The sequence below is a fragment of the Dryas octopetala genome, chromosome 3 (genome assembly GCF_963921425.1).
Source record: "Dryas octopetala chromosome 3, drDryOcto1.1, whole genome shotgun sequence".
NCBI classification, from domain to species: Eukaryota; Viridiplantae; Streptophyta; class Magnoliopsida; order Rosales; family Rosaceae; genus Dryas; species Dryas octopetala.
This window is the reverse complement of record NC_141368.1, coordinates 15,164,934-15,187,592: the sequence shown is the minus strand read 5'-3', so window position 1 is coordinate 15,187,592 and position 22,659 is coordinate 15,164,934. Positions and strand designations below refer to the sequence as shown.

Genomic DNA, 22,659 nt, shown 5'->3' with positions numbered 1-22,659 from the left:
CATTTTCATTTGGTGGTTATCTACTGAATAATTCACCAATGTTCAGCAAATAACTGTCGAATAACCATAAATATTTCGGTAGATAACTGTCGAATAACCCGATGAACAAAATTGAAATTTTAAAATAGGGTGGTCAACTAGCAGTTTAGGATGGTCGAAATAGCACTGGCCTTTAAAAAATTAAATGGAAACGTTAACGGCAAAAAAGACACAGGTTTTCTCTCGAACTCCAACAAATGAATCCATCACTTTGTAAACTGGTCCAATCAAGTGAAGTGCCTGCATCTAAATTTCTGTTCAGAGATGAGAAATAATCAAAATGAAAACCAATCAAAGTTCACCGTACAACTTTATTTGATTTTACTTTCCATATATGCCACACATCACCTCATCAAAAGCCAAAATTAACTTTGTGATTGGATTTGTGGCTTGAAAGGAGTCATAAAGCAAAATGGGTTTCACTACACTAAGTCCTTGATCAAAAGCTTAGTCATGTGTCTTTTTTTTTTTTTTTTTCTTTTTAATAATTAATTGGTGTGGCACTGTAGCAGTAGCAATTAATAATTAATCAATTTTTTTTTCTGAATTCATAGCCCTACTTATATATTGCAGTGACAATTATAGTTTCACTTATATATTGTTACTGACAAGTAGTAACAAACATTACATATTGTTACTGATAAGTAGTAACAATTATAGCTTCACTTACATATTGTTAATGCTTGTTAGTAACAATCATAACTCTACTTATATACTGTTACTGACAAGTAGTAACAATCATAGTCTCACTTACATATTGTTATTGTTTGTCAGATATACGAATTAATAGCCATTCAACCAACCAGAAATCATAATCATAAAGAAGAGGGATAAACAGATAAGTTACCAACTTTAACCAAACTTAGAGGTAGTACAAGTTGTTTCGGTATCGTTGATTGGACTCAAAACAGTAGCTCGACGGTGGCAGCGAAGCCACTGAACCTGACTGCTTCGAGATCGGCATTGCAACGCCGTTCGAGCACCATTGCTCAACCTCCGAGCCCACGCGAGACGACACAGATTGAAGAAGAGGGGTGGCTGGGCGTGAGTGAGGAGAGAGAAATGAGAGAGGGAGTAGGAGAGAGACAGGGAAAGGATGAAAAATTAAAAGTGGGTTGGAAGAAAAGAAGGTGGACCAGCTAAGAAATTCAATTAAATAGGTGGGTCTAAGAGGGAATAAGAGTCCAAAACAGGACTTTATAATCATTTACTTAAAAAAAATCATCATTAATTTGTATTAATAGCTTGGGCATTTTTCTTATTTTCAATAGAAGTTGGCCTCTTTTAGTTTAACTTGTATAAGCCTCATTATAGTATCATTAGGATAATATGATAATATTAAGATATCATAATATTATAATATTATGATAATATAAAACTAGAATAATATAAAGATTTAAATATCATCAATTTTAGGATAATATTAGACATTTTTGAAATTAAAAACATCTAGACAATATTTTTGGACCTCAGTCAAAAATAAAAATTGGACCGACTTGTGAAGCATCTTTATAGTATTCACACTATTTGTTGAACAAAAATTGTAAATAAATAATAATATTATTACCTAACATAATTTCACTCAAATTCATTTAAGGAATAAGGGTTTTATTATTTTGGGTACGACTCATTCAAGATGAAGTACATCTCTTAATTACAATCCCTTGAATTAAGGGAATACCCTTTGATTCCAATTGCAATGAAACCAACGGATCACTTTGTGAGTGTTTGAATTTTCAATAGGTGAAAGACCTATTGAAATGAAATTTATTTGTGACTGCGGTTGTACCCATATTTTAGGTTGCCTACGTACCCATGATGGGATCAAACCGAACGTAGTTCAGTGAAAGAATTTGACTTGATTGGCTTTGTGCCATTTTGGAGTTGAATTTAGGATTTAGATTTGAGATATTTGGTTTTGTACTAATTTAAGAGAGATGGTTTTGTACCATTTGAGAAAGGTGGTTTTGTACCAATTTGAGAGTTTAAATTTGGGGTTTGGATTTGGTTTCGGTTTTGTACCGATTGAGAGAGTTGGTTTTATACCAATGTGAGAGTGTTGGTTTTGTACCAATTTAAGAATTTGAGATTTGGAGGAAAATGTGCCCATTAATATTTTTTGTATCATTTATTTGTTAAATGATACATTCTTTTATAATAGGCTAACATGAATTTGAGAGAGTTGGATTTGATATGTGCCCACTAAATATTTTGTATCAATTATTTATTAATTGACACACTTTATTTATTAATGTGCAAACATGAATTTGGTTATGTGCCCACTAATACCTTTGTATCAATTATTTATTAATTGACACCAAATATTGGGGTTTCAGCCGAAACCAAATATTGAAAGGAGCAATGAATAAAAGAAGTGTCATCTACCTAGCGGCAACAAAGCTTTGGTGATGGCAAATGCACGTTCCTCTTCTTCCTGCAGCCTTTCGGTGTCTTCTCTCCTCTTTTTTTTTTTTTATTTTTTTTATGGCTATCTCTACTGTATTTATAGAGACAATGAGAGGCTTAAATGATGAGGATTGAGTCTATTTGAATACAAAATCAAATACCAATCCTTATTCAAGTAACATGATCTGATCTTTATTTTTGGATTGGTATCTAATCCTTTCCTTTTTAAAAACTATTTTCCTCTCATTTTGAATGTATCCAACGTGGACATTATATCCCCAACCATATTTTTTGAATTTTTATGGTTCAACACAATTGTATAAAATAATATAGTAAATGAGAAACAAAAAAAAAACATATGATTAGATCGATGGAATCAGAGAATCTCAAAGTGTTTTAGAACATCCTTGAAGGCAGAGAAGAAAAGAGGTCCATAGGGTGAACCCCCATTTCAATGTCTCTTTTTTCTTTAGCTTTCCTTCTAGTACGACCTCTCTCTCTCTCACTCTCTCAAATTCCCAAAGTGTTGTATAATGAATTCGAAAAATGAAAAAAAAAAAATGCTGAGGACATAGAGGTGAAATTCCTAATTTTCAAATTCTGACTTTGAACCACAATTTTTAGATTTAGGTTAGATTTGTTAGAAATTTATGGTGTGAGTCTTACACAATTAACAATTAATTACCATTTTTTTGATGCCTAAATGATGTCTCTCGCTTGTTGGTTTGATCAATTAATTAGCTTGTTAAGTCTTTTAGCATCATCAAGCAGCCACTGTTAATTCAAGTCTTCATTTTTTTTTTCAACTAATTTTTAGTTATGGGGTTCCACAAAGAACCTCAATTTTTTTATTTGTGCACGGTTAACCTAAATGCTTGGGTTGGCCTTGATTTTTCATGGAAGATGACTAAATATGGTAAGATGACTTAACAAATGGACCGTTCAAATCATTAAACAACATTGGCTCTTTGAGGATAAGGCCACTTGTGATTCCTTTTTCGTTCTTATAAAAAAGGATCTCTCTTCATTATATAAACTCTCCCTTCTTAGGATTGATCCGGCCGGACTTGAAATATTCGAAAAGCCCAATCGATTTGGCTCCACTCAAACCAATTCGCTTAAAATTTTGGACTCTTGTTTGCCTGACCCAGCCCATTTTACATGTCTATATATACAAAACTGTTCATTCGCTAACCACATGGGAAATTATTTATTTCCTTATTATTTTTTTTTTTTTTCCAATTTGAGGATAAGTTAGAGGAAAACATTAGATTTGGGGAGAGCTTTCCAATGTTAAAGTTGAAATTTTTTCTAAATTTTGTGTCTGTTCACATTTCTAGTTTAAAATTTGACTAATGGAGGTTTAATTATGGAGAGTTTGAGGAGCCTCATCTATTCAACTTGTTGCGGAAATTTTTTTTAAAAAAGCTCACATTTGAGGAGATTTTAAGGAATGGTTGGAGTTGCGTTTTACATCATTTTGAAAAAATATTTAGCAAAGGGCTGGAGATACTCTCATTTAACTATTATTAAATAAATAAATAATTTTAGTAACAATTAGTTTACCATATATGTATTTAATAGCAATTAAATGAATAAAAGATTTTTAATTTAGTTAATTTTTGCAGAAATAATATTTAAAAAGTTATTTAGAAATTGAATGGTTTCAATCAAAATGTTGCATTGCGGAGGTGAGAAAAGGCACAAAGAAAACACATGCAGCTAGTATTTTTCAATTGTAATATATGTAGAGTCCATTAAAATCTAAACTTTACGCCCTGAGCCCTTAAAATCATGTTTTGAAAAAATCAACATTGAAATGAGATGAAATAAAGTCAAACTTATGAAGCATAAAAAGACGGGCAAAACCGACCGCGTGGCAAAAACCCAAAACGGAAACAAATAAAAATTCAAGAGAGACCAGATTTTGTTATTAGATGAAAAATTCAGCAGATATTCATATCTTATTAGTATGCTGTTAAAAGATTAGAATGTAATGAATATGCAATTATATGCATTGAAAATAGAGATATTTACCATTTACACACATATTGTGCAAATGAATGTGACAACCATGTAGAAACCCACAAATTCTCAAAACTCATCTGCGTCCTTAATTGAGTACAAAGAATTTCACACTTCCTTTGGCCAAAACAACAAAAGAAGAAAATTAAAGAGCAACCAATTAATGAGGTTTCTTTAATTGAAACTGTGACTAAAAATGAAAATAAAATAAAAACTGCCACTAAAAATGAATTACTAAAAATCTTAAGTGGTTGGTTGTGCCGAGGTGGCAAGCATCTCCCTACACAAGTTTTTCTCGTTGTGTGAATGGTGTGATGCTTTACCAGTACCAATGTACCATGTAATTAGCATGTGAATGCAACACTCATATCTCGTGCTAAACCATAGACTGACAACCGTACCGTAGATGGTTATTATATATATATATATTTAAAGATTTAAGTGAGGTTAGAACGGTGAGAAGATAAAAAATTGAACATTTATAATTTATTTTAAAAAATTGATTAATTTTAATTTAGTATTTTAAGTTTGTTTCAAATTTTAATTTAGTACTTTATGTATAAAATTTTGTAATGTCATATTTCATGTTTCTAATTCGTTGTAATATCATACCTCCATCAAATTGAGTGTTAATTAATCTGTTAAGTATTGACGTGATGTCGCTATATCATGCCACATGGTCTGACACATATTGCCACGTGAACAAAAAAATAATAAAAAATTAAAAGTAAAAATAAAATAGAAATAAAAGAACTCCAAAAAATTTCAATAAAAATAAATAAAAAAGACCAAGACAAGAAAAGAAAAAAGAAAAAAAGGAACACAGCATCGATTTTTATTGATTTTATTTTTCCCCTTGTTGCAGCGGAAAAAGAATTCATCTTTTATTTTTCCCCTTGTTGATTTTTTACTGGGGGAAAAAGAATGAGGCCGTTTTCACCATATTACATGAAATGGTTCTGCTTAAATCACCAAACAAAATCATTGTTTTATCACCTTAATTACTTTTAAGTTCCCTATATATTGGTGAAGTTTCTTTGGAGGAGACAAAGAGAATGTTGTCAATTAATGGCATTGCGAAAGGCCAATTTTTGAATGGGGTCTGCACTGCTCATTATGTGGATGAAGATTTGAAGTTATGAACGATACTCATACAAGGTAAGCATTGCATTACTCTGGTTTTGCTTTTTGGGTGTTCTTAATATGTAGGGGCTTTCTGGCTGTTTTTTAAGAGTGCTGCTATTTGCACACCCTTTTTTTTCTTTTTGCACACACCATTTAAAAAAAAAAACCAATTAAAAAAAAAGGACCAAACACACCCTCCCTCTCTTTCCCACTTTCTCATTCCCACACCCAACACACCCCCCCCCCCAAATCAATTCAGACCAATAAAAAACACAAACCCAGCAGCCCCTCCTCTTCCCTCACCGGTCACCCTGACCATCTCCCTCCCCCAGCCCAATCTATCTCATTCTCTCTCCTAAACCCACTCTCTCTCCCGAACCCACCCTCTCCCTCACCCTCTTTCTCTCTCCCAAGCCTCACTTTTCTTCCTTGACGCCGCCGGAAACAATGAACTCACCGGAGAAGATGGTGGCTGGTTCGGTAATAAAAAAATTTCCAGGTGGTGGCTGGTTTGGCACTGGCCCGCCGAACCAGCACCATCTGCGTTTTTTTTTTTTTTTTTTTAAGGTGGAGAGAGAGATAGAGAGGGGAAAGGGAGAAGGTGGTGGCAGTCGGAAGGGCAGAGAGAGGGTGGGCTGGGGTTGTTGTTGGAGCTGGACAGAGACAGATAATGAGGGAAGGGGTGGTCGGTGAAGGAGGGAGGTGATCGGGGGGTGATGGAGAAGGAGGGGCTGGGAAGGGGTGGGTCGGGTGTTGTCGTCGGAGTTGGACAGAAATAGAGGGAGGGAGGGAGGGAGGGAGGGAGGGAGGAAGGGAGGTGGCCGGTGAAGGAGAAGGAGGGGCTGGGAAGGGGTGGGCCGGGGTTGTTGTCGCCGGAGCTGGACAGAAACAGAGGGAGGGAAGGAGGTGGTCTACTGGTCGGTGAAGGAGAAGGAGGCCGGGGTTGGGAAAGGTGGGCGGGGGTTGTTGTCGCCGGACAGAGACAGAAAGGAAGGGAGGGAGGGAGGTGGTCGGTGAGGGAGGGGGAGAGAGGGAGTAAGGTGGTCGGTGAGGGAAGGGGGAGGGGTGAGGGAGAAGGTTGGGCTCTGGTTTTTTTTTTTTTTTTTGATGGGGTGTGTTGGGTGATGGGGTGTGTTGTGTTGTGTTAAATTTTGTGAAATGAATAAAATAGGGACATTAGGGTAATTAGATGGGTGTGTTAAGAGAGTTTTTAAATTTTAGAAGAGGATAGAGGGTGTGTAGGAGAAAAAAATAGAAAAAAAGTGTGCAAAAAGAAAAAAAAGGTGTGCAAATGGCAGCACTCTTTTTTAATTGTACAAGATGGAAGACTGGGTTGTGTTAATGTGCAGTCCAGTTTTTCATATCTGTGAATATATTTCTGAGAGGTTTGAGTTTATCACAGGATGAGGAGACGTCTTTTATCCCAACCTTTTCTCTGCCTTCGGAAATCATCGATGCTGTGTGTTTTAATTTTTTGGTCTTAGTCTTTTTTATTTATTTTTACTAAATTTGTTTTTGAGTTCTTTTATTTTTAGTTTTTTTATTATTTTCTTGTCCACGTGGCAATATTTGTTAGGCTATGTGGCATGATATGGCGATATGTCAGATCCACATCAACATTTAATAAATTAATTAATACCTAATTTGACGGAGGTATGACATTGCAATGAATTAGAAACATAAGGTATGACATTGTAAATTTTATACATGAGGTATTAAATTAAAATTTAAAGCACATTTGAAGTACTGAACTGAAATTAATCCAAAATAATTAAACACAATTCACTATATTAGGATAATATCAACTTAGAAAAATATACTACAAAGTCTACAAGTAAAAGATAGGAAGATTATCAAAAAGAAAAATACTAAGTAAAGGATAAGAAGGCAATATACGTAATCCCTCAATTAAAGCATCAATCAATATCTGTATGAAGTTTCATGGAAAGTTAATTTCAATTAATCTTCTCCAAATTTCAATAGATAATTAACAGAAGAGGAGTAAAGATTTTCAATAATTAATGGGAAAATTAAGGGAAAAAGGGAAGAAAGTAAGTTTTTTAATATATAAGAGTAATTAAAGATTTTCACACGTCTATGATGAGGTAAAAGAGCGGATTTAAATGAGGAAGCTACACTGAACTTTCTTCCCTCCTTCCATGAACATGCCTTTGAAACCCTATACATAAACGCTGCAATGTATCTCTTCCTTAATACTATCTTCCATACAATTTCTCTCTTCTTCAAATATCATACTTTACATCCAATTTTTTTGGCCTAAAAGTACTTGTACTTTGTTTTTTTCCTGTGTTCTTCATCAACTTGCTCTTTATTTTCCATATTGTCATGTCTCTGAGATCTCGAAAATCTGTAGGGCCAGCCATCACTGGCCAAGAAGATGGTCCGGTGGTGGCGGCAACCAAACCCCACAAGCGGAGGTGGCGGTTGGCTTTGACAGTCATATACTTCACCAGGGCTCTTGCTTTCCTTGCCAAGAAAGTAATTAACAACAATGCCCCGGTACTGCGCTCCCTCTCTTACATATCCATTGACGTGCATTCCTTCAATGAAGACCATAGTCCACGTGAGGAACACCATTCTCTTCTCAATATTGATCAGAAAACGCTGACTGATATGGTGAAGGAAAAGAGCCTTGAAGTTTTGAGTCAATTTGGAGGGGTCAAAGAATTGGCTTCTGTTCTTGCAACTGATGTGAAGGGTGGGATTAGTGGCAGTGAGGCTGATCTGATGCATAGAAAGAATGTCTTTGGTGCCAATGTATATCAGAAGCCGCCTGCAAAAGGGTTTCTGAGTTTTGTGCTGGAAGCTTTCAAGGACACCACAATTCTAATACTTCTGGTATGTGCTATACTGTCTCTAGGGTTTGGTATAAAACAGCATGGCTTGAAAAACGGGTGGTATGATGGTGGCAGCATTATTTTTGCTGTTCTTTTGGTTGTCATTGTCTCTGCTGTGTCAAACTTTAAGCAGTCGAGACAATTTGAAAAGCTTTCGACAAAGAGTAGTGATATAAATGTCGAAATCGTGAGAGATGGACAGCGCCGTCCCACATCAATCTTTGACATTGTGGTAGGTGATATTGTGTGTTTGAAGATTGGTGATCAGGTTCCAGCGGATGGGTTGTTCTTGGAAGGGCATTCGTTGAAGGTGGACGAGTCTAGCATGACTGGGGAAAGCGACCACATTGAGATCAATGACAGAAACAATCTCTTTCTGTTATCTGGAACAAAGGTAACAGATGGATTTGGTTTGATGCTTGTGACATCTGTGGGCATGAACACCGCGTGGGGGGAGATGATGAGCTCAATAAGCCGTGATTTGGATGAGGAGACACCATTACAAACTCGCCTCAACAAGTTGACTTCATATATTGGAAAGGTTGGTTTGGCAGTGGCTCTACTTGTTCTTGTGGTTTCTCTAATTCGTTATTTCACAGGAAACACCACAGATGACATGGGAAACAAGGAATTCAATGGCCGTAAAACGAAGTTTGATGATGTGATGAATGGGGTTGTTGGTATTGTAGCTGCAGCAATAACGATTGTTGTTGTGGCAATTCCTGAAGGTCTGCCTCTGGCTGTCACTTTGACTCTAGCTTATTCAATGAAGAAAATGATGAAGGACAATGCTTTGGTTCGAAAACTCTCTGCTTGTGAGACAATGGGGTCAGCCACAACAATCTGCACAGACAAAACAGGCACTCTTACTTTGAATGAGATGAAGGTTACAGAGTTCTGGCTCGGTAAAGAAGTAATGACAGAAGAGAATCACTCAGATATAGCACCTACCATTCTCCAATTGCTCCAACAGGCTGTTGGTTTAAACACAACTGGCAGTGTTTGTAAACCAAATTCTTCATCCCTCCCTGAGATTTCTGGTAGCCCAACTGAGAAAGCAATACTTTCTTGGGCTGTGTTTGATTTGGGTATGAATATTGATGAAGTGAAACAAGGCTGTGAGATAATCCATGTAGAAACCTTCAATTCACAGAAAAAGAGAAGCGGTGTTTTGATCAGGAGGAATGGTGAAAAGGCTACGGAAACCCACTGGAAAGGAGCTGCTGAGATGATACTCGCCATGTGCTCAAATTATTATGGTCAAAGTGGGGCAGTGAGAGCCATAAATGATGAGGAAAGAATGCATGTTGAGTCAATTATTCAGAACATGGCAGCCAAAAGCCTGCGGTGCATTGCCTTTGCCCACAAAATTCCTGAAGAAGAGAATGGACGAGTTCATGAGAAGCTTGAAGAAAGTGGGCTGACATTGTTAGGTCTTGTGGGGTTAAAGGATCCATGCAGGCCGGGAGTCAGAACAGCAGTAGATGCTTGCAGAGCTGCTGGAGTGAACATTAAGATGATAACCGGCGACAATGTGCACACAGCAAGAGCTATAGCTACTGAATGTGGGATACTCAAACCAGATGAAGATTTGGAGAATGAGGCTGTGGTAGAAGGGGCACAATTCAGAAATTACTTACGTGAGGAGATGATGGAAAAGGTTGATAAGATTCGCGTAATGGCAAGATCATCGCCATTCGACAAGCTTCTGATGGTACAGTGCCTGAAGCAGAAAGGCCATGTGGTCGCGGTCACAGGAGATGGCACCAATGATGCACCAGCCCTAAAAGAAGCAGATATTGGGCTTTCAATGGGGATCCAAGGCACTGAAGTAGCAAAGGAGAGCTCAGATATTGTCATCTTAGATGATAACTTCACTTCTGTGGTGACTGTTTTGAGGTGGGGCAGGTGTGTATATAACAATATCCAAAAGTTTCTACAGTTTCAACTCACAGTCAATGTTGCCGCCCTTGTTATCAACTTTGTTGCTGCTGTTTCTTCTGGTAAAGTTCCATTGACTGCAGTCCAGTTACTATGGGTGAACCTCATAATGGATACACTGGGGGCTTTAGCTTTGGCCACTGAACAACCAACCAACGATCTCATGGAGAAGCAACCTGTGGGTCGAACAGAGCCACTCATAACCAGAGTCATGTGGCGAAACCTCACTGCTCAGGCCTTGTATCAGATCACCATCTTGCTCACTCTACAGTTCAAGGGAAAATCCATCTTTGGTGTGGATGAAAAGGTTAAGAACACCCTTATCTTCAACACATTTGTTCTTTGCCAAGTCTTCAATGAGTTTAATGCAAGGAAGATGGAGAAGAAGAACATATTTAAGGGGTTACTCAAGAACAAGCTGTTCATAGCGATAATTGGTATCACCATAGTTCTTCAACTGGTGATGGTGGAATTCCTGAAGCGGTTTGCCAGTACTCAGAGGCTGGATTGGGGGCAATGGGGTGCTTGCATTGGCATTGCAGCTTTGTCGTGGCCGATTGGTTGGCTTGTTAAGTGCATTCCAGTTTCTGGATACCAGGTCTTTAGGCCAAGAGCTTCTGCATTGTCAAACACATAGAAACAAATCAAACAATAAGTCCCACACTAAATCTTTAGCAGCTGTGTTACTATTCAGGTTTTATCCTTGTCAGTAGTTCTCAGAGAGATTTTTCAATCTAGCGTTAGAAGGGGGATGTAATTATTGAATTTGACTACTAGTTATTATTTTTCAGTTCAATGATGGAATACTCTTTATGGAACATGAAAGAAACAATTCTTGCTTCAATCCTTTTGCTTGACTACCTGTTAATTACTTTGAAAGGCAGGGATCATCTGCCTTTTATTTAGGTACAATATGAAATGGTTGATCAGGGTTGCCAGGCCAGAAAACTTCCAGAGTTTCCATTGATTCACAATAAATGTAACCTTAATTCACAAGATACCATTAAAATCTTCCAATAAATCCAAAAGCCTAACGTACACTACTCTCATTTACTGCCAAAAAAAAAAAACATGGATCAGTATTGCAAAATGAAAGATGATTTTCACTCAACCAAGTTATAATGAACAGGGAAATAACATTATACATATATATGCAGAGAGAGAAAGGGAAAGAGAGAGAGAGAGAGAGAGAGAGAGAGAGAAAGAGAGAGAGAGAGCTACATACATATATATATGTTACAATCATAGCGATAACAAAATCAAGAAAAAGAATGACATCTTAAGTTGATATTTTTAAATAGCTTCTCCAGAAATCAATTTGATGCAGAACAATTAAAGAATGAAAAATGGTGTAGGAAAATAATTCGAAGGAACACTAACAATTAGCCAAAACATAAATATGCAAGTACAATACACAGCCCTGACACTACCCGCCCCCAAAACTCATCACCAAATAAGCAAAGCCCACACCATAATCAGAGGAGGTCCCATACGCTTTATCATTTAGGAAAATACAATAGTAGCAAGTAGATTTTTAAGTTTACCTAAGCATGATCAGCTTAAATAAAAGTTTTAGGTGAAGTTAAAAAAAGTAACCATTTCTCGTTGCAATTCGCTTTAGACATAGCAGGAGTTCCAAAGGGTTAACTTTTATTAGTACCTTGTTACATAGAGAGCCAAACAACTGGCTTCAATCGTTGCAGTCCCAGTTCATTAATCCAAGTTTGGTCTTCTTTGAACTTTCAGTTACGTCCAGAAAAGCAGCAATCAGAAAGGCTTCGAAATGTAGTGAGATAACAATGAAGCAGCTGTAGCAAGTGCTTTTTCCATAGTACCCATGAAGTCACCAAATTCTATGCCTAACAACTACTATTAGTAAGGAAACAGGTAATGAAATTGTGATTAATTACTAGCTTGTAACTAATATGGAAATATGGAATTTTCTTGCTATTATTTCATCACCTGTACAATTAGTAATGGAAATTGCTAATTACAAAGAAAACAGATTACTGATCGATCATATTATGTCTGGGAAAGTAGGTAGCACAGTAACTATAATGCAGGAACAGGAGTAAAAGATTTATTCCTTTAAAGGAGAATAACAAAAAGGGAAATGCTAATTATATTTTAAGAGTACTTGTACTCCTCACTGTAATGAGGCATTCAATTCCAGGGTGCACATTTTTACTTTATCATAATTCACTATGATCACATCACTGTTTTCAAAATTGCACTATTCAAAATTATATGCCCCATTACTTTTATTTTCAGGGGATAAGACCACAGAATTTAAATCCTAAAAAAGGATCTTTTTCAGCTAAAATACAAGAATTAGTATTGATATTAGAATTAGAATCCTAAACATAGTAAAAATAACACTATTTGCAATGATGTGCATATGTTACAGTGACCACTTATGATTGTATAAGCACAAAGAGAGAGAGAGAGAGGATGGTAAATGTGAGAAAATGACATCTTGTTTTAGATGTTATACATTTTTGTGACCAAGAATTAAGCACAAAAGATTGGCCTTTCTCTTAAGGTTTCGAAAGGGTATTTGTAAAGTCTTTCTGGCCTTTGAGTTAGTTGAGGGTTAAGCTTCAATTAAGTTACCTTTTAAAGTGGATTCCTGAGTCACAAATTTTAAGATCCATGCAAGCCCACCGAGAGAACAAAATACTAGCTTTTGGTATAGGAATTCGTGTCATCTTTACCAAATGTTTTGTTGGATGTGTCATCAACTTCCAATGAAAGCAGAGAACTTATCTCAGCAGGATGTGCAAGGATTCAGTGATAGCATACAGCATAAAATAAACACAACAGCATTACTAGGTCCTACAAATGGTTTTATTTTATCTTAAATAAGAAGCCAATAGCAGTGAATACTGACAAGGACCAATATAGAGTCCGTTATAGAACCCTACAAGTCAATGGAATTCTGTACATTTGGAAATAGTATTTAACAAGTAGTATTAATCATATCGATCTTTAAAAATTTTACATTCTTATATGTATTAATATGCATCCAATGTGCTCCATACTATTTCATGCTACATGAACAACAACATTATTCTAAGGCACTATTTGCCAAAAGGGGCAGAAACATTAAGAACTTGAGAGACAGACAAAAATACACAACAGACAAACTGAGAGAGAAGGAGGGGAGAGAGAGAGACAGCAGGTTCTTCCAATATATGGTTACTGTAATTTGTAATACTACCTATTATGATCATCCCAAAAATCTTTACCACAATGAGTTGAAGAGTGCACCGTACGCGAGTTATGTCACTTCTAATTCATATTTAGTTGGTTGAGTGAGAAATGAAAATACGCAAGTAATTGACAAAAAGGTAATATATATATATATATATATATAATCTTTCACTTACTCATAAAGAGAAGCAGCGAGTTCGGACATACCTTTGATGCATAGGTCAGTTTAAAGAATTTAAATCAACAAATATGTTATGCAATGGAGATGGCTACTATTTTGCAGGAGAGATTTTTCACAGGCTTGTTTGGAACATTCCCATTTCCAGCCAGCGGTTCACATCTTCCCTTGCTAAAATTTTTCTGCAGTTTAAACCAGAGTTCCACAGTCAGCTCTATGGACACAAAATATATATATATATATATAATAAAAGAGTTATAAGCGTTAAATCAAATTACGAAAGTTATTTCTAAGGATTCTGCTGTGGAAAGTGATTCTGTTGTGGCTGTTTTGTTGATTTCTAAGGATGTTGATGGTTCTCATCCTCTTTTTAGCCTTATTAATAGTTGCAAAGTTCTTATTTCTGGTTTTGCTAGTTGTTCAATCTCCCATGTTTATAGGGAGCAAAATGCTGCTGCAGATTGCCTTGCTTCTCTGTGCTTTGTGAGGGAGCTGGGGATTCATTGGTTTGAAGTGCCTCCTGCTGAGGTCTTATCAATTCTGTTGGCTGATGCTTCTGGTTCCTCTTGTGCTAGAGCTGTGTTAGGCTAGTTTTCTTCTCTGGGCGTGCTCTAAAAATTGGGCATGTGCTTTGCAATCACTCAACAACCTTATGATCGGTCACTAGACCTAGAAGATGACTATTAAAGTGGTCCTCCGTAAAGCACCAGTTGCCTTTTGGCAAATATCAAAAGGGTCTATCTCCAAAGTAGCAATATAAATTAGTCCCGGAATCCACATTTATTTACCTTGATGGGTTTCTCCAGAAGAACAAATTCATTTAAAACTAGCAAAAGTTTTGCTTGTAACTTAATGTAATTCACACAAAACGAACAGAGTAATGGCCCAACATTTTTTGGCATTGAGTGTTGATATTGCATATGCAGCATAAAAAAATTGAACAAGTCAACAAAAAGTGGTCCAAACACATGCGCCCCAAAGGGAGACAACAGAAACCTTTCTTGTGACATCAAAATCCATCCTCATTAGAGGGTCTTCACGAAAGGCAAGGCTGGTTAAGCAACCATCCTTGTTGCGTGTGTGTGTGTGTGTGTGCAGTGGACGTCTGCTTAAGAAGGGCCTCGTATTTCCTATTGATTGGTCATACACATTTTCATTGCAAAAGTAGTGAAGTAATATTATAAGGAGTAAAAATATCCTAAAAACCTTCCCACAACCTCCAACATGAAAAGATTGTTTGCCAAAAGAAGCAAACATACTGGTTATTGGAGAATCACATATACAAACTAACTGCTAGGTTTCACAAGAAATTCCTAAAATCTACATCCTCAGTTGAAATCCTTGAATTCACATTCCTAGCATACTCTATTTCTTAGAGTAAATTGTCAATATAAAGTCTAATACTCACATTCTTAGTTGAATTTGCTGGAAGGTGCATACCATAAAGAAACATAAAGTTGCAACTTCAAAGACAGTAACAGCAGAGCATTTTTTTAACTGCCACTGCTTTATCACATTTTCCCAGTAACCAAACAGTGCTTTCACACTATATAAAAATTGGTAAAGTTAGCAAATGGGTCTAATGCATATAAAAATGTACCCACTATTCACTATGTCATGATTAATTAAATAAAGTAAGCAATTGGTTATTCTGATCTGATTAGCTTCTCTTAAATGGAGCGACAAAGGCATAGGTCTCAACCAAACTATATTACATTTTGCTGCTAAAGATGTGCACAGGATTCAGATTCATATTCACAAGGAGTAATGTAAAACTGGAACTTGTACACAGAGAAAGAGATAGTAAATAAGTTAGGGGCTAACCTCGATGCTTTTAGCAGCCAATTTGTATTGTGTTGAAAGTGTCGTCTTCGCAGGCCCCCTGAGCTCCATGGCCCCAAGGTCCCAAGTAGTTCACTGTTTTCGTTTTGTCTTTCTTCTTCGATTTTCCTTTTTTTAAAAAACAGAAATTTAATTAACTGAAAAAGACAACTCAGCTCATTATTATTTTTTAATTATTAATTTGGGTCATTTAATTTTTAATCCAAATAAAAAAAAATAACATAATAAAACAGGCCACATGGTAAAAAATAAGAATTAATTACTCTAGAATGCATGACAAGCATCCTAATTAAGCTACACTACACCTATTTTTAAAATTTAGCAATAAGGTTACTTTTGTAACTTCTAGGTCACCTAGGTAAATGCGGTAGCCAGCTGTCCACTTTGTCATGAGCATTGCAACAGAGAAGAAGTCATAATCCATAGCATCTTAGCCTTCTTAGTCTTAGCCCTCCCCTTTCTCTCTCTACCATCGACGACGAACCCCAGCCCAGCCCATCCACGTCGAACAAACTCTACTTTGGGCCGCCGCGTGCTCTGCTTTTCCTTTTCTTCTTATCGTCCTCCTTCTATCTCTCTCTCTTGTTACCTCACTCTAGTAAGGTATGGGACTGAGAGAAGGTGAAACTAGGAAAGAGGAGTGGGAGCACATGCAGTAGGTGACTTGTAAGCTTTTAAGTTGATTGAGATTTGCATTATTGCTTTTCAGTTTTCATTTTTTGTTGTTGTGCAGTTTCAGTTAACTTGTATGCTTTGTTTTCTAGTTATATATTTTCTTTAATTTTTAGTTTTCTAGGTATGGAAGACATGAAGTATGCTAGATGCAGTCATGGTGAAGAGGAAGTGATGTTTGGTTTACTGGAAAGTACTACGTACATTTATGACAGTTTCAGTTTACTGTAAAAGTAACAGAGAAGAAGATTAGAATAGAAAACCCAAAAATTTGATGTTTTTTGCAAATTTAGAAGTAGATGATTATGGGTTTAGGGTTACCCTGAGTCGATTTTTGCAGATTTTGTGTTGATGATGCTCTGATTTTTTGAAATTTTTGGTTTATTGTAGCAATGTCTTTGCTTTTGGTAAAGTGAAATATGAACAATTATTTTGGAATGTGGTGTTTTGTCCTTGTTGGTGGCACCTGGATGTTAGGCCTTCTAGAACGTTACCTAGAAGTTAAATTTGTTGGCTTGAATGTTACTTGCTAGTTAAATTTGTGGACTTGAATACTTTTGGTTAACTTTTTGAGTTGTCAATATCTTGAAATTAACGGACTCAAAAAATAATTCATTCGGATTTACTTTGAGGTGACCAATCGATTGACAAGGTCAATGTTAATCGAAAAAAAGTGGGTAAGGGTTTGTGTTGCCAAAGGGTTTGCCGGTGAAGAAGGTGTGGTTGCTAGTGGGGTCAATTGGGTGGCTGTGATGGCTGCTACACCTTTTCTTCTTTTTTCCATATTTTTTGGTATTGAGACTACCTAAGCTTTAAAAAAAAAAAATCAAAAGGACAATTTTAGTGGTTAATGACCATTTGATTTAGTGAATAATATATACATAGTTTTCTTTTATCTAATGAGATAATGAATTCAAAACTGATGACCACAGTTGATTAATAAAAAATAGGGAGACTTAGAGTTCAGTCTATTTTATGAGCTTTTCTTAGACTAAGACCGATAGTGATTAGGGTTTTTAATTAAGTCCTTTTATTTTTCTTCTTTAACGACTTTATGTTAGATTTTAACTCAAAGATTTTGGGTTCCGCCCAAAATTTCGGAGTTAAAACCTAACATGCAGCCTTTACAAAGCCCACTTTACATCTTAGGAGGGGAAATACCCTTCAAATAGGGGAAAATACCCTTCAAATTGGGGAAAAACTTTATTTTGAATTAAAATGATTTTATTATAAATTAAAAGAACTTTATTATAAATTAAAAGAATTTTCTTATAAATTTTAAAACACCCTTAGTCTTATCTAAAAACTGTTTTTTTTAAATGACTTAAGCATAATTATCTCTATAAAATATTAAAAAACAACCCTAGTCCAAGTCAAAAGATTGACATCATGCCAATAGAGGGGCAATAGAGAAGGGTGTGCAGAAAGACTATGAAAACCCAACCGAAAGTTATGACTCATGCTAGCCAAGTGATCAGTACTCACCGGCAACAACCCCTGGAAAAGACCCCAAAGCTCAGCCTCCATGGTTTTACCAACCCCCCAGTTGATGGTAAAAACCTTGATCCAACCTCCCATCTCATCTCTGATAATGCCAGCAGCACCAATTAATTATGCTAGATTCACCCAAACAACTGCCACCCATATCCACATTCTGTTTTCCAATTTTGTATTTTCTTTAGTTTCACTTAAGGGCAAAGTGAGTATTTTTGGGGAAAAAATTATAAGCATCTTGAGTAAATTGTAAGGTATAGATAGGATTCTCGTTTCAAGTTTAGGATTTAGGTCCTCTAGTCGAGAGATCGACTAAATGGTAAACCCTAAATGAAATCCGAGCATTAACAAACAATAAATGAAGTAAGAAGTGAATGTAACGGAGTTACAAAGGTGTGATTATCATGCAATCACAATTCAGTTTTTAAAAATAAAAATAAAAATTTTTAAGTGCTCCAATGTCCGAGCTAGCCTGTGAATGCTGGACGAGAGTTTTATTCAAACTAGTCAAATTTATTATTAACTTTTCAACTACTATTAAAGCTTAATTAATGCCTAAAAGTATATTTTGCTACCTACCAATCTACCATTATCCATGAGCTAGCCTACTTACCCGAGGCCTCAGGAGTGTGCTTAAAATACCAAAACAAAAAACTTAGTAGTTAAAATGAATTAAATGTCCCATGTAGGATATATGTAAACCAAATTTTTTCTTAATTACAAGCACGATAACACTAATCTTTTAAATCTAAAACATATTAAAAGGAATAGAAAATCTGTGTCTGTGCCCTAGCCATGGCATGGACACATTGAAAAAGGCATGACAGGGGTAGAATGTGTAGAGAAATTTGATCGATTGACTCCTCAAGGGTTGATGCAGAAAGGACTGTTTTTACCGTTGGTATCCCCCCTGACCTGGGGTAACGTATGCACATGTTATAAATTAAACCATGCACGTTACCCATAAAATAATAAAACAAATATTTTTATAAGAAATGCTCCCCATTTTCTCAATCAGTCATTTCTATCTTTTTTCTTCCTCTTCTCTCTTCTCTTGTCCTTTCTGTAATGTACTAGTTTCATGATCAAAACTACATATTGATTTTCTAGATTACCTTTTAAAGTTCATATATGTAAAAAATTAACTTAATCGAAAATTATTTAGTTATTTAATTGTTATAAAATAAATATATGATTTTGGTTTTAATTAGATTCATCATCTATTTATTTAATAATAGATAAATAACTAAATAATTTTTAATTTAATTAATTTTTTACGAAGATAATATTTAAACGGTAATTTAGAAAATGAACGATTCTAATTATGCAACTGCACATGGACATGACAGGTGAAGAGAGAAGGTATATAACTAGCATTCATCTTCCTTAGAGTTTCTAACTTCTCTTTCTCTATTTAAGGTATATGCTCTTGTATTTGCATGTGTAATTGTGTACATGAGTGTAGTTGTGCACTAATTAATGACGTTAATATATTGTGTACATGAAATATTTGTTTAAGAGTATTTTTGGAAAGCTTAAAAACGCTTTTAAATAGCCAAAACACAAAAGGCTTAACTCTTAAACTTTCAAGACACTTCTTTTAAAATATAAACACAAAAGTAGTCAAAAAATTAATAATCAAAAGCCAACGTCCCTAAAAGTCTAAAACAACTATTTGGACAAACTAATAAATTAGCATTTCCCCAAAGCAACACACGTGTGCGCACACACAGATTGTCATACTACCGTAAGAAGTCACATATTTACAATCACAGATCGAGAGAAGCACTGATCAATTGTCTTTAATTACTTTTAAATTTGTTCTGCGCGCATTATATATAACTTACTGGTTATTGCCTTTGCTGAGCTTCACACCATATCTCTCCCACAAATTTTCTCCTTCATTAATTCCAATGTGAAAGTCTCTTGAGTTCACATAATTCATACTAGAACTTGAGGGTGATGAAAGGCCTTCATCCATCAATTGAAGTCCCATGTTCCCTTCAGGCATTTGCTTTGAAACTTCCTGCTGGCTGCCTAATTCATAGGAAGAAAGTAGCACTTGACCAAAGTACATGCTAGTTTTTACAATATCATCATCTTCACACTTCACACTACTACTTACAATCTCCCATTTCTCTTTGCACTCTTCTACACTCCGGTTGTACCCCAAACAACCCATCTTTGCTGCTATCTCCTCCCAAACTCCTTCCTTCAAATACCCACTTTCCTGAATCAATGTTCTCAGCTGTATTAAACTTGCAACCTCATGCTCAGTCCACCCATGACAATTTATAGTCCCATTAGCAATTTCCTTTCTAATGTCATCCTCGTCGTCCTCATCGCAGCTAGCGTTGTTAGATCTTTTACCTGTAAATTTGCATAGAGCCTCCATTATTGCAGCATCTCGAGCTTCAATCCATGCTCTCTCCTTAGCCCAAAATCCATGTACTAGTTGATCCAAACGCGCCATCTCTTGCTTCCTCCTTTCTTCTTCTTTAGCAAGACTCTCCTCCTCTCTATCTTCAACACTCTTTAACATCTTCTCCATCCACGCCTCCTGCTTTTCTATTACTTTCCTCATCTCTGAATTCACAAACACCTCCATCTTTGCTTTCCAGCTCTTCTTAACCTTTGCGAAAGTTTGTTTCCCATTTTTAAGCTTTCCCACTGATTGATTCATCATAAAATCAATGGCTGAAAAATCATGATCATGATCATTGTTCTCCGAAGTCGACGAGGTTTCAAATTCATGAGTTGAATAACTGAGGCTCTCGGAGAACTTTTGGTCTTGCACTACAACTTGTTGACTTTCTTGGTTACTAGTGTCATAATTTTGAGTACTGTGATCATAAAGAAGAGAGTTTGTAGTTTTTCCATAAATTGCATCAAGCTGACGAAAGAACCTGTAGTGCTTCCCATCTTGTCTCCCAGCTTTGCCTTCCTTGGTCTTCTTGTAGTACTTGTACAGGTTCTCAAACTTCTCTTTGCATTTCTTACCACTCCTCTGGTATCCATGTTCTTCAGCCATTATCCTATACATAAAAAAAAGAGTACCAAGAAAATATATAGCAAAACAGGAGGGGATTTAATTTAGTTTAAAACTTTAGCCGCCACTATCACCCCATTTTATAGTAGTGAAAACATGCATGTTCATGTGCTTCCTTCGAGTCAGGATTCTCGATCTATTGATATCTTTCATATTAATATCGTACCTTATGTCTAAAAACTTAAGAGATTTTAGACTTTCATTTAATTATCTGTACAATATATATTAACTTTAAATACTCAACTTCAAATCTAAGGTGTTAACTCCTTAAATCTAAAATAAAGTCTGTTTTAGACATAAACACGATATCAATACAAAATTATTAATAGAGGAATTTCGCTTCATTAGAAGACAATTAACTTAGTAAAAAAATATTAAATTAACAAGATATGATATGTATCATGTGTAGAAATTATTAAAATATTAAGTAAGATACCCTCAACATTCCTTCAAATAGCACTATTAATAATTGAGATTATTATATTCAGCTTGATTTTCCAATTTAAGCATTTCAATTATACTTTAGGATTAAATTAATCAAAACATTCTACCTTACAATGATGTCACATGGAATGTAGTCTGGCCTAGCTTTTTAGAGTTAAGTCCATTGCCCTAATTGAGCAAGAAGGTCCCTCAACTATAAAAGACAGATGTTGCAGAGAGAGTGCATATATATGTTGGACCAGTCACTAATTTTGCATACCAAAACCTGAATAAAATAAGAAAAAGAATACCTAGCTAGGTCTCTTAAGTTAACACCAATGGTTTGTCATTTTTAAGCATTAATTAGCTCAGAAGATGAAACAACAATTCATTCAAAAGCCTGTCATCACTACTATATCTAAGTAAATTAATAACATATATATATGATCATTGCTAAATCTAGGATTGTTGAAAAAGAGAAAGAACAGGCATCTTTTTTGTTTTTTTTTTTTAATCCTCTTGAAGTAAAGTGATCAACAGCCATCTTGACTAAAGAAAATTAGAGAAATAAGTAGAAAAAAAAAATTGTATAAACAATAGATATACCTAGAGACATCTTCCCACAATGGTCCTTTCTGATTGGTCTCCTTGAACTTGGAATCAAGAGCGGATCTAATCTCAAGAAGGGTAAGAGTCTCCTGTCTTGGCCATCTACTAGTATTAATATTATTTGGATCTCCATCATTGCTAACAATGCCATTAACATTAATATTCCATCCATGCTCCAAGTGATGATGATGTAGCCCATACAATGAAGCAACTGAACTAGTGGTGACACCATTGTTTGCAGCACTTGTACTACTCATAGCAATAGAAGGAACAAGCTCATGACCTACCACTATGGGCTGCTGCTGCTGCTGGTAATGTTGGTAATGGGGTGCAATTGGTGTCAGATTCCGGTGTACTGAAAAGGGCTCTGAGAATTGTAAGGCCGTACAGAATTGGGTTCTTGATGAGGAGGCCATCAGCTGCCGGAGATCTTGAACTCCATAGTCATCCATATCTGCACCACTAGAGAGACAGAGGGAGATCGAGAGGTGAGAGAAAGAGAGAGAGATTTGAAGCAGTGACTTAAAGAGCTTTAATAATAAACACCACTTGAGAGTGTTAGCAAAGAAGGAAAAAAAAAAGGCAAGATGTGTTTGTGTGCAGAATATGAGCTTTTTCCATTGGAGACAGGATCCGAGTCTACCGCAACTTTCGTCAGGTCTTGCATCACTCCACTCTGTGTGTGTGTGTGTGACAGAGAGAAAAAAGGGGCATACGTAGTGACAGATGGAAAGGTATTGCACATACTGACATACACAAGGATGATATTTATAATCGATGCTGTA

At 35.9% G+C, this 22,659-nt stretch overlaps 1 protein-coding gene and 1 pseudogene across 1 annotated transcript; one reads left to right on the top strand and one right to left on the bottom strand.

Moving 5' to 3' along the window:
- The first annotated feature begins 7,845 nt into the window (after nt 1-7,845).
- Nucleotides 7,846-11,044, top strand: LOC147291277 (putative calcium-transporting ATPase 13, plasma membrane-type pseudogene; annotated as a pseudogene).
- An 8,390-nt stretch (nt 11,045-19,434) lies between these two features.
- LOC147291276 (trihelix transcription factor PTL-like) lies at nt 19,435-22,596 on the bottom strand. The gene is made up of 3 exons (XM_086237129.1): nt 22,518-22,596; nt 21,872-22,336; nt 19,435-20,828 (listed from the first exon to the last, which is right to left on the bottom strand). The coding sequence occupies exons 2-3, from the start codon at nt 22,324-22,326 to the stop codon at nt 19,637-19,639; spliced, it is 1,647 nt and encodes a 548-aa protein (XP_086093255.1). The 5' UTR covers nt 22,327-22,336; nt 22,518-22,596; the 3' UTR covers nt 19,435-19,636.
- Nucleotides 22,597-22,659: the final 63 nt, after the last annotated feature.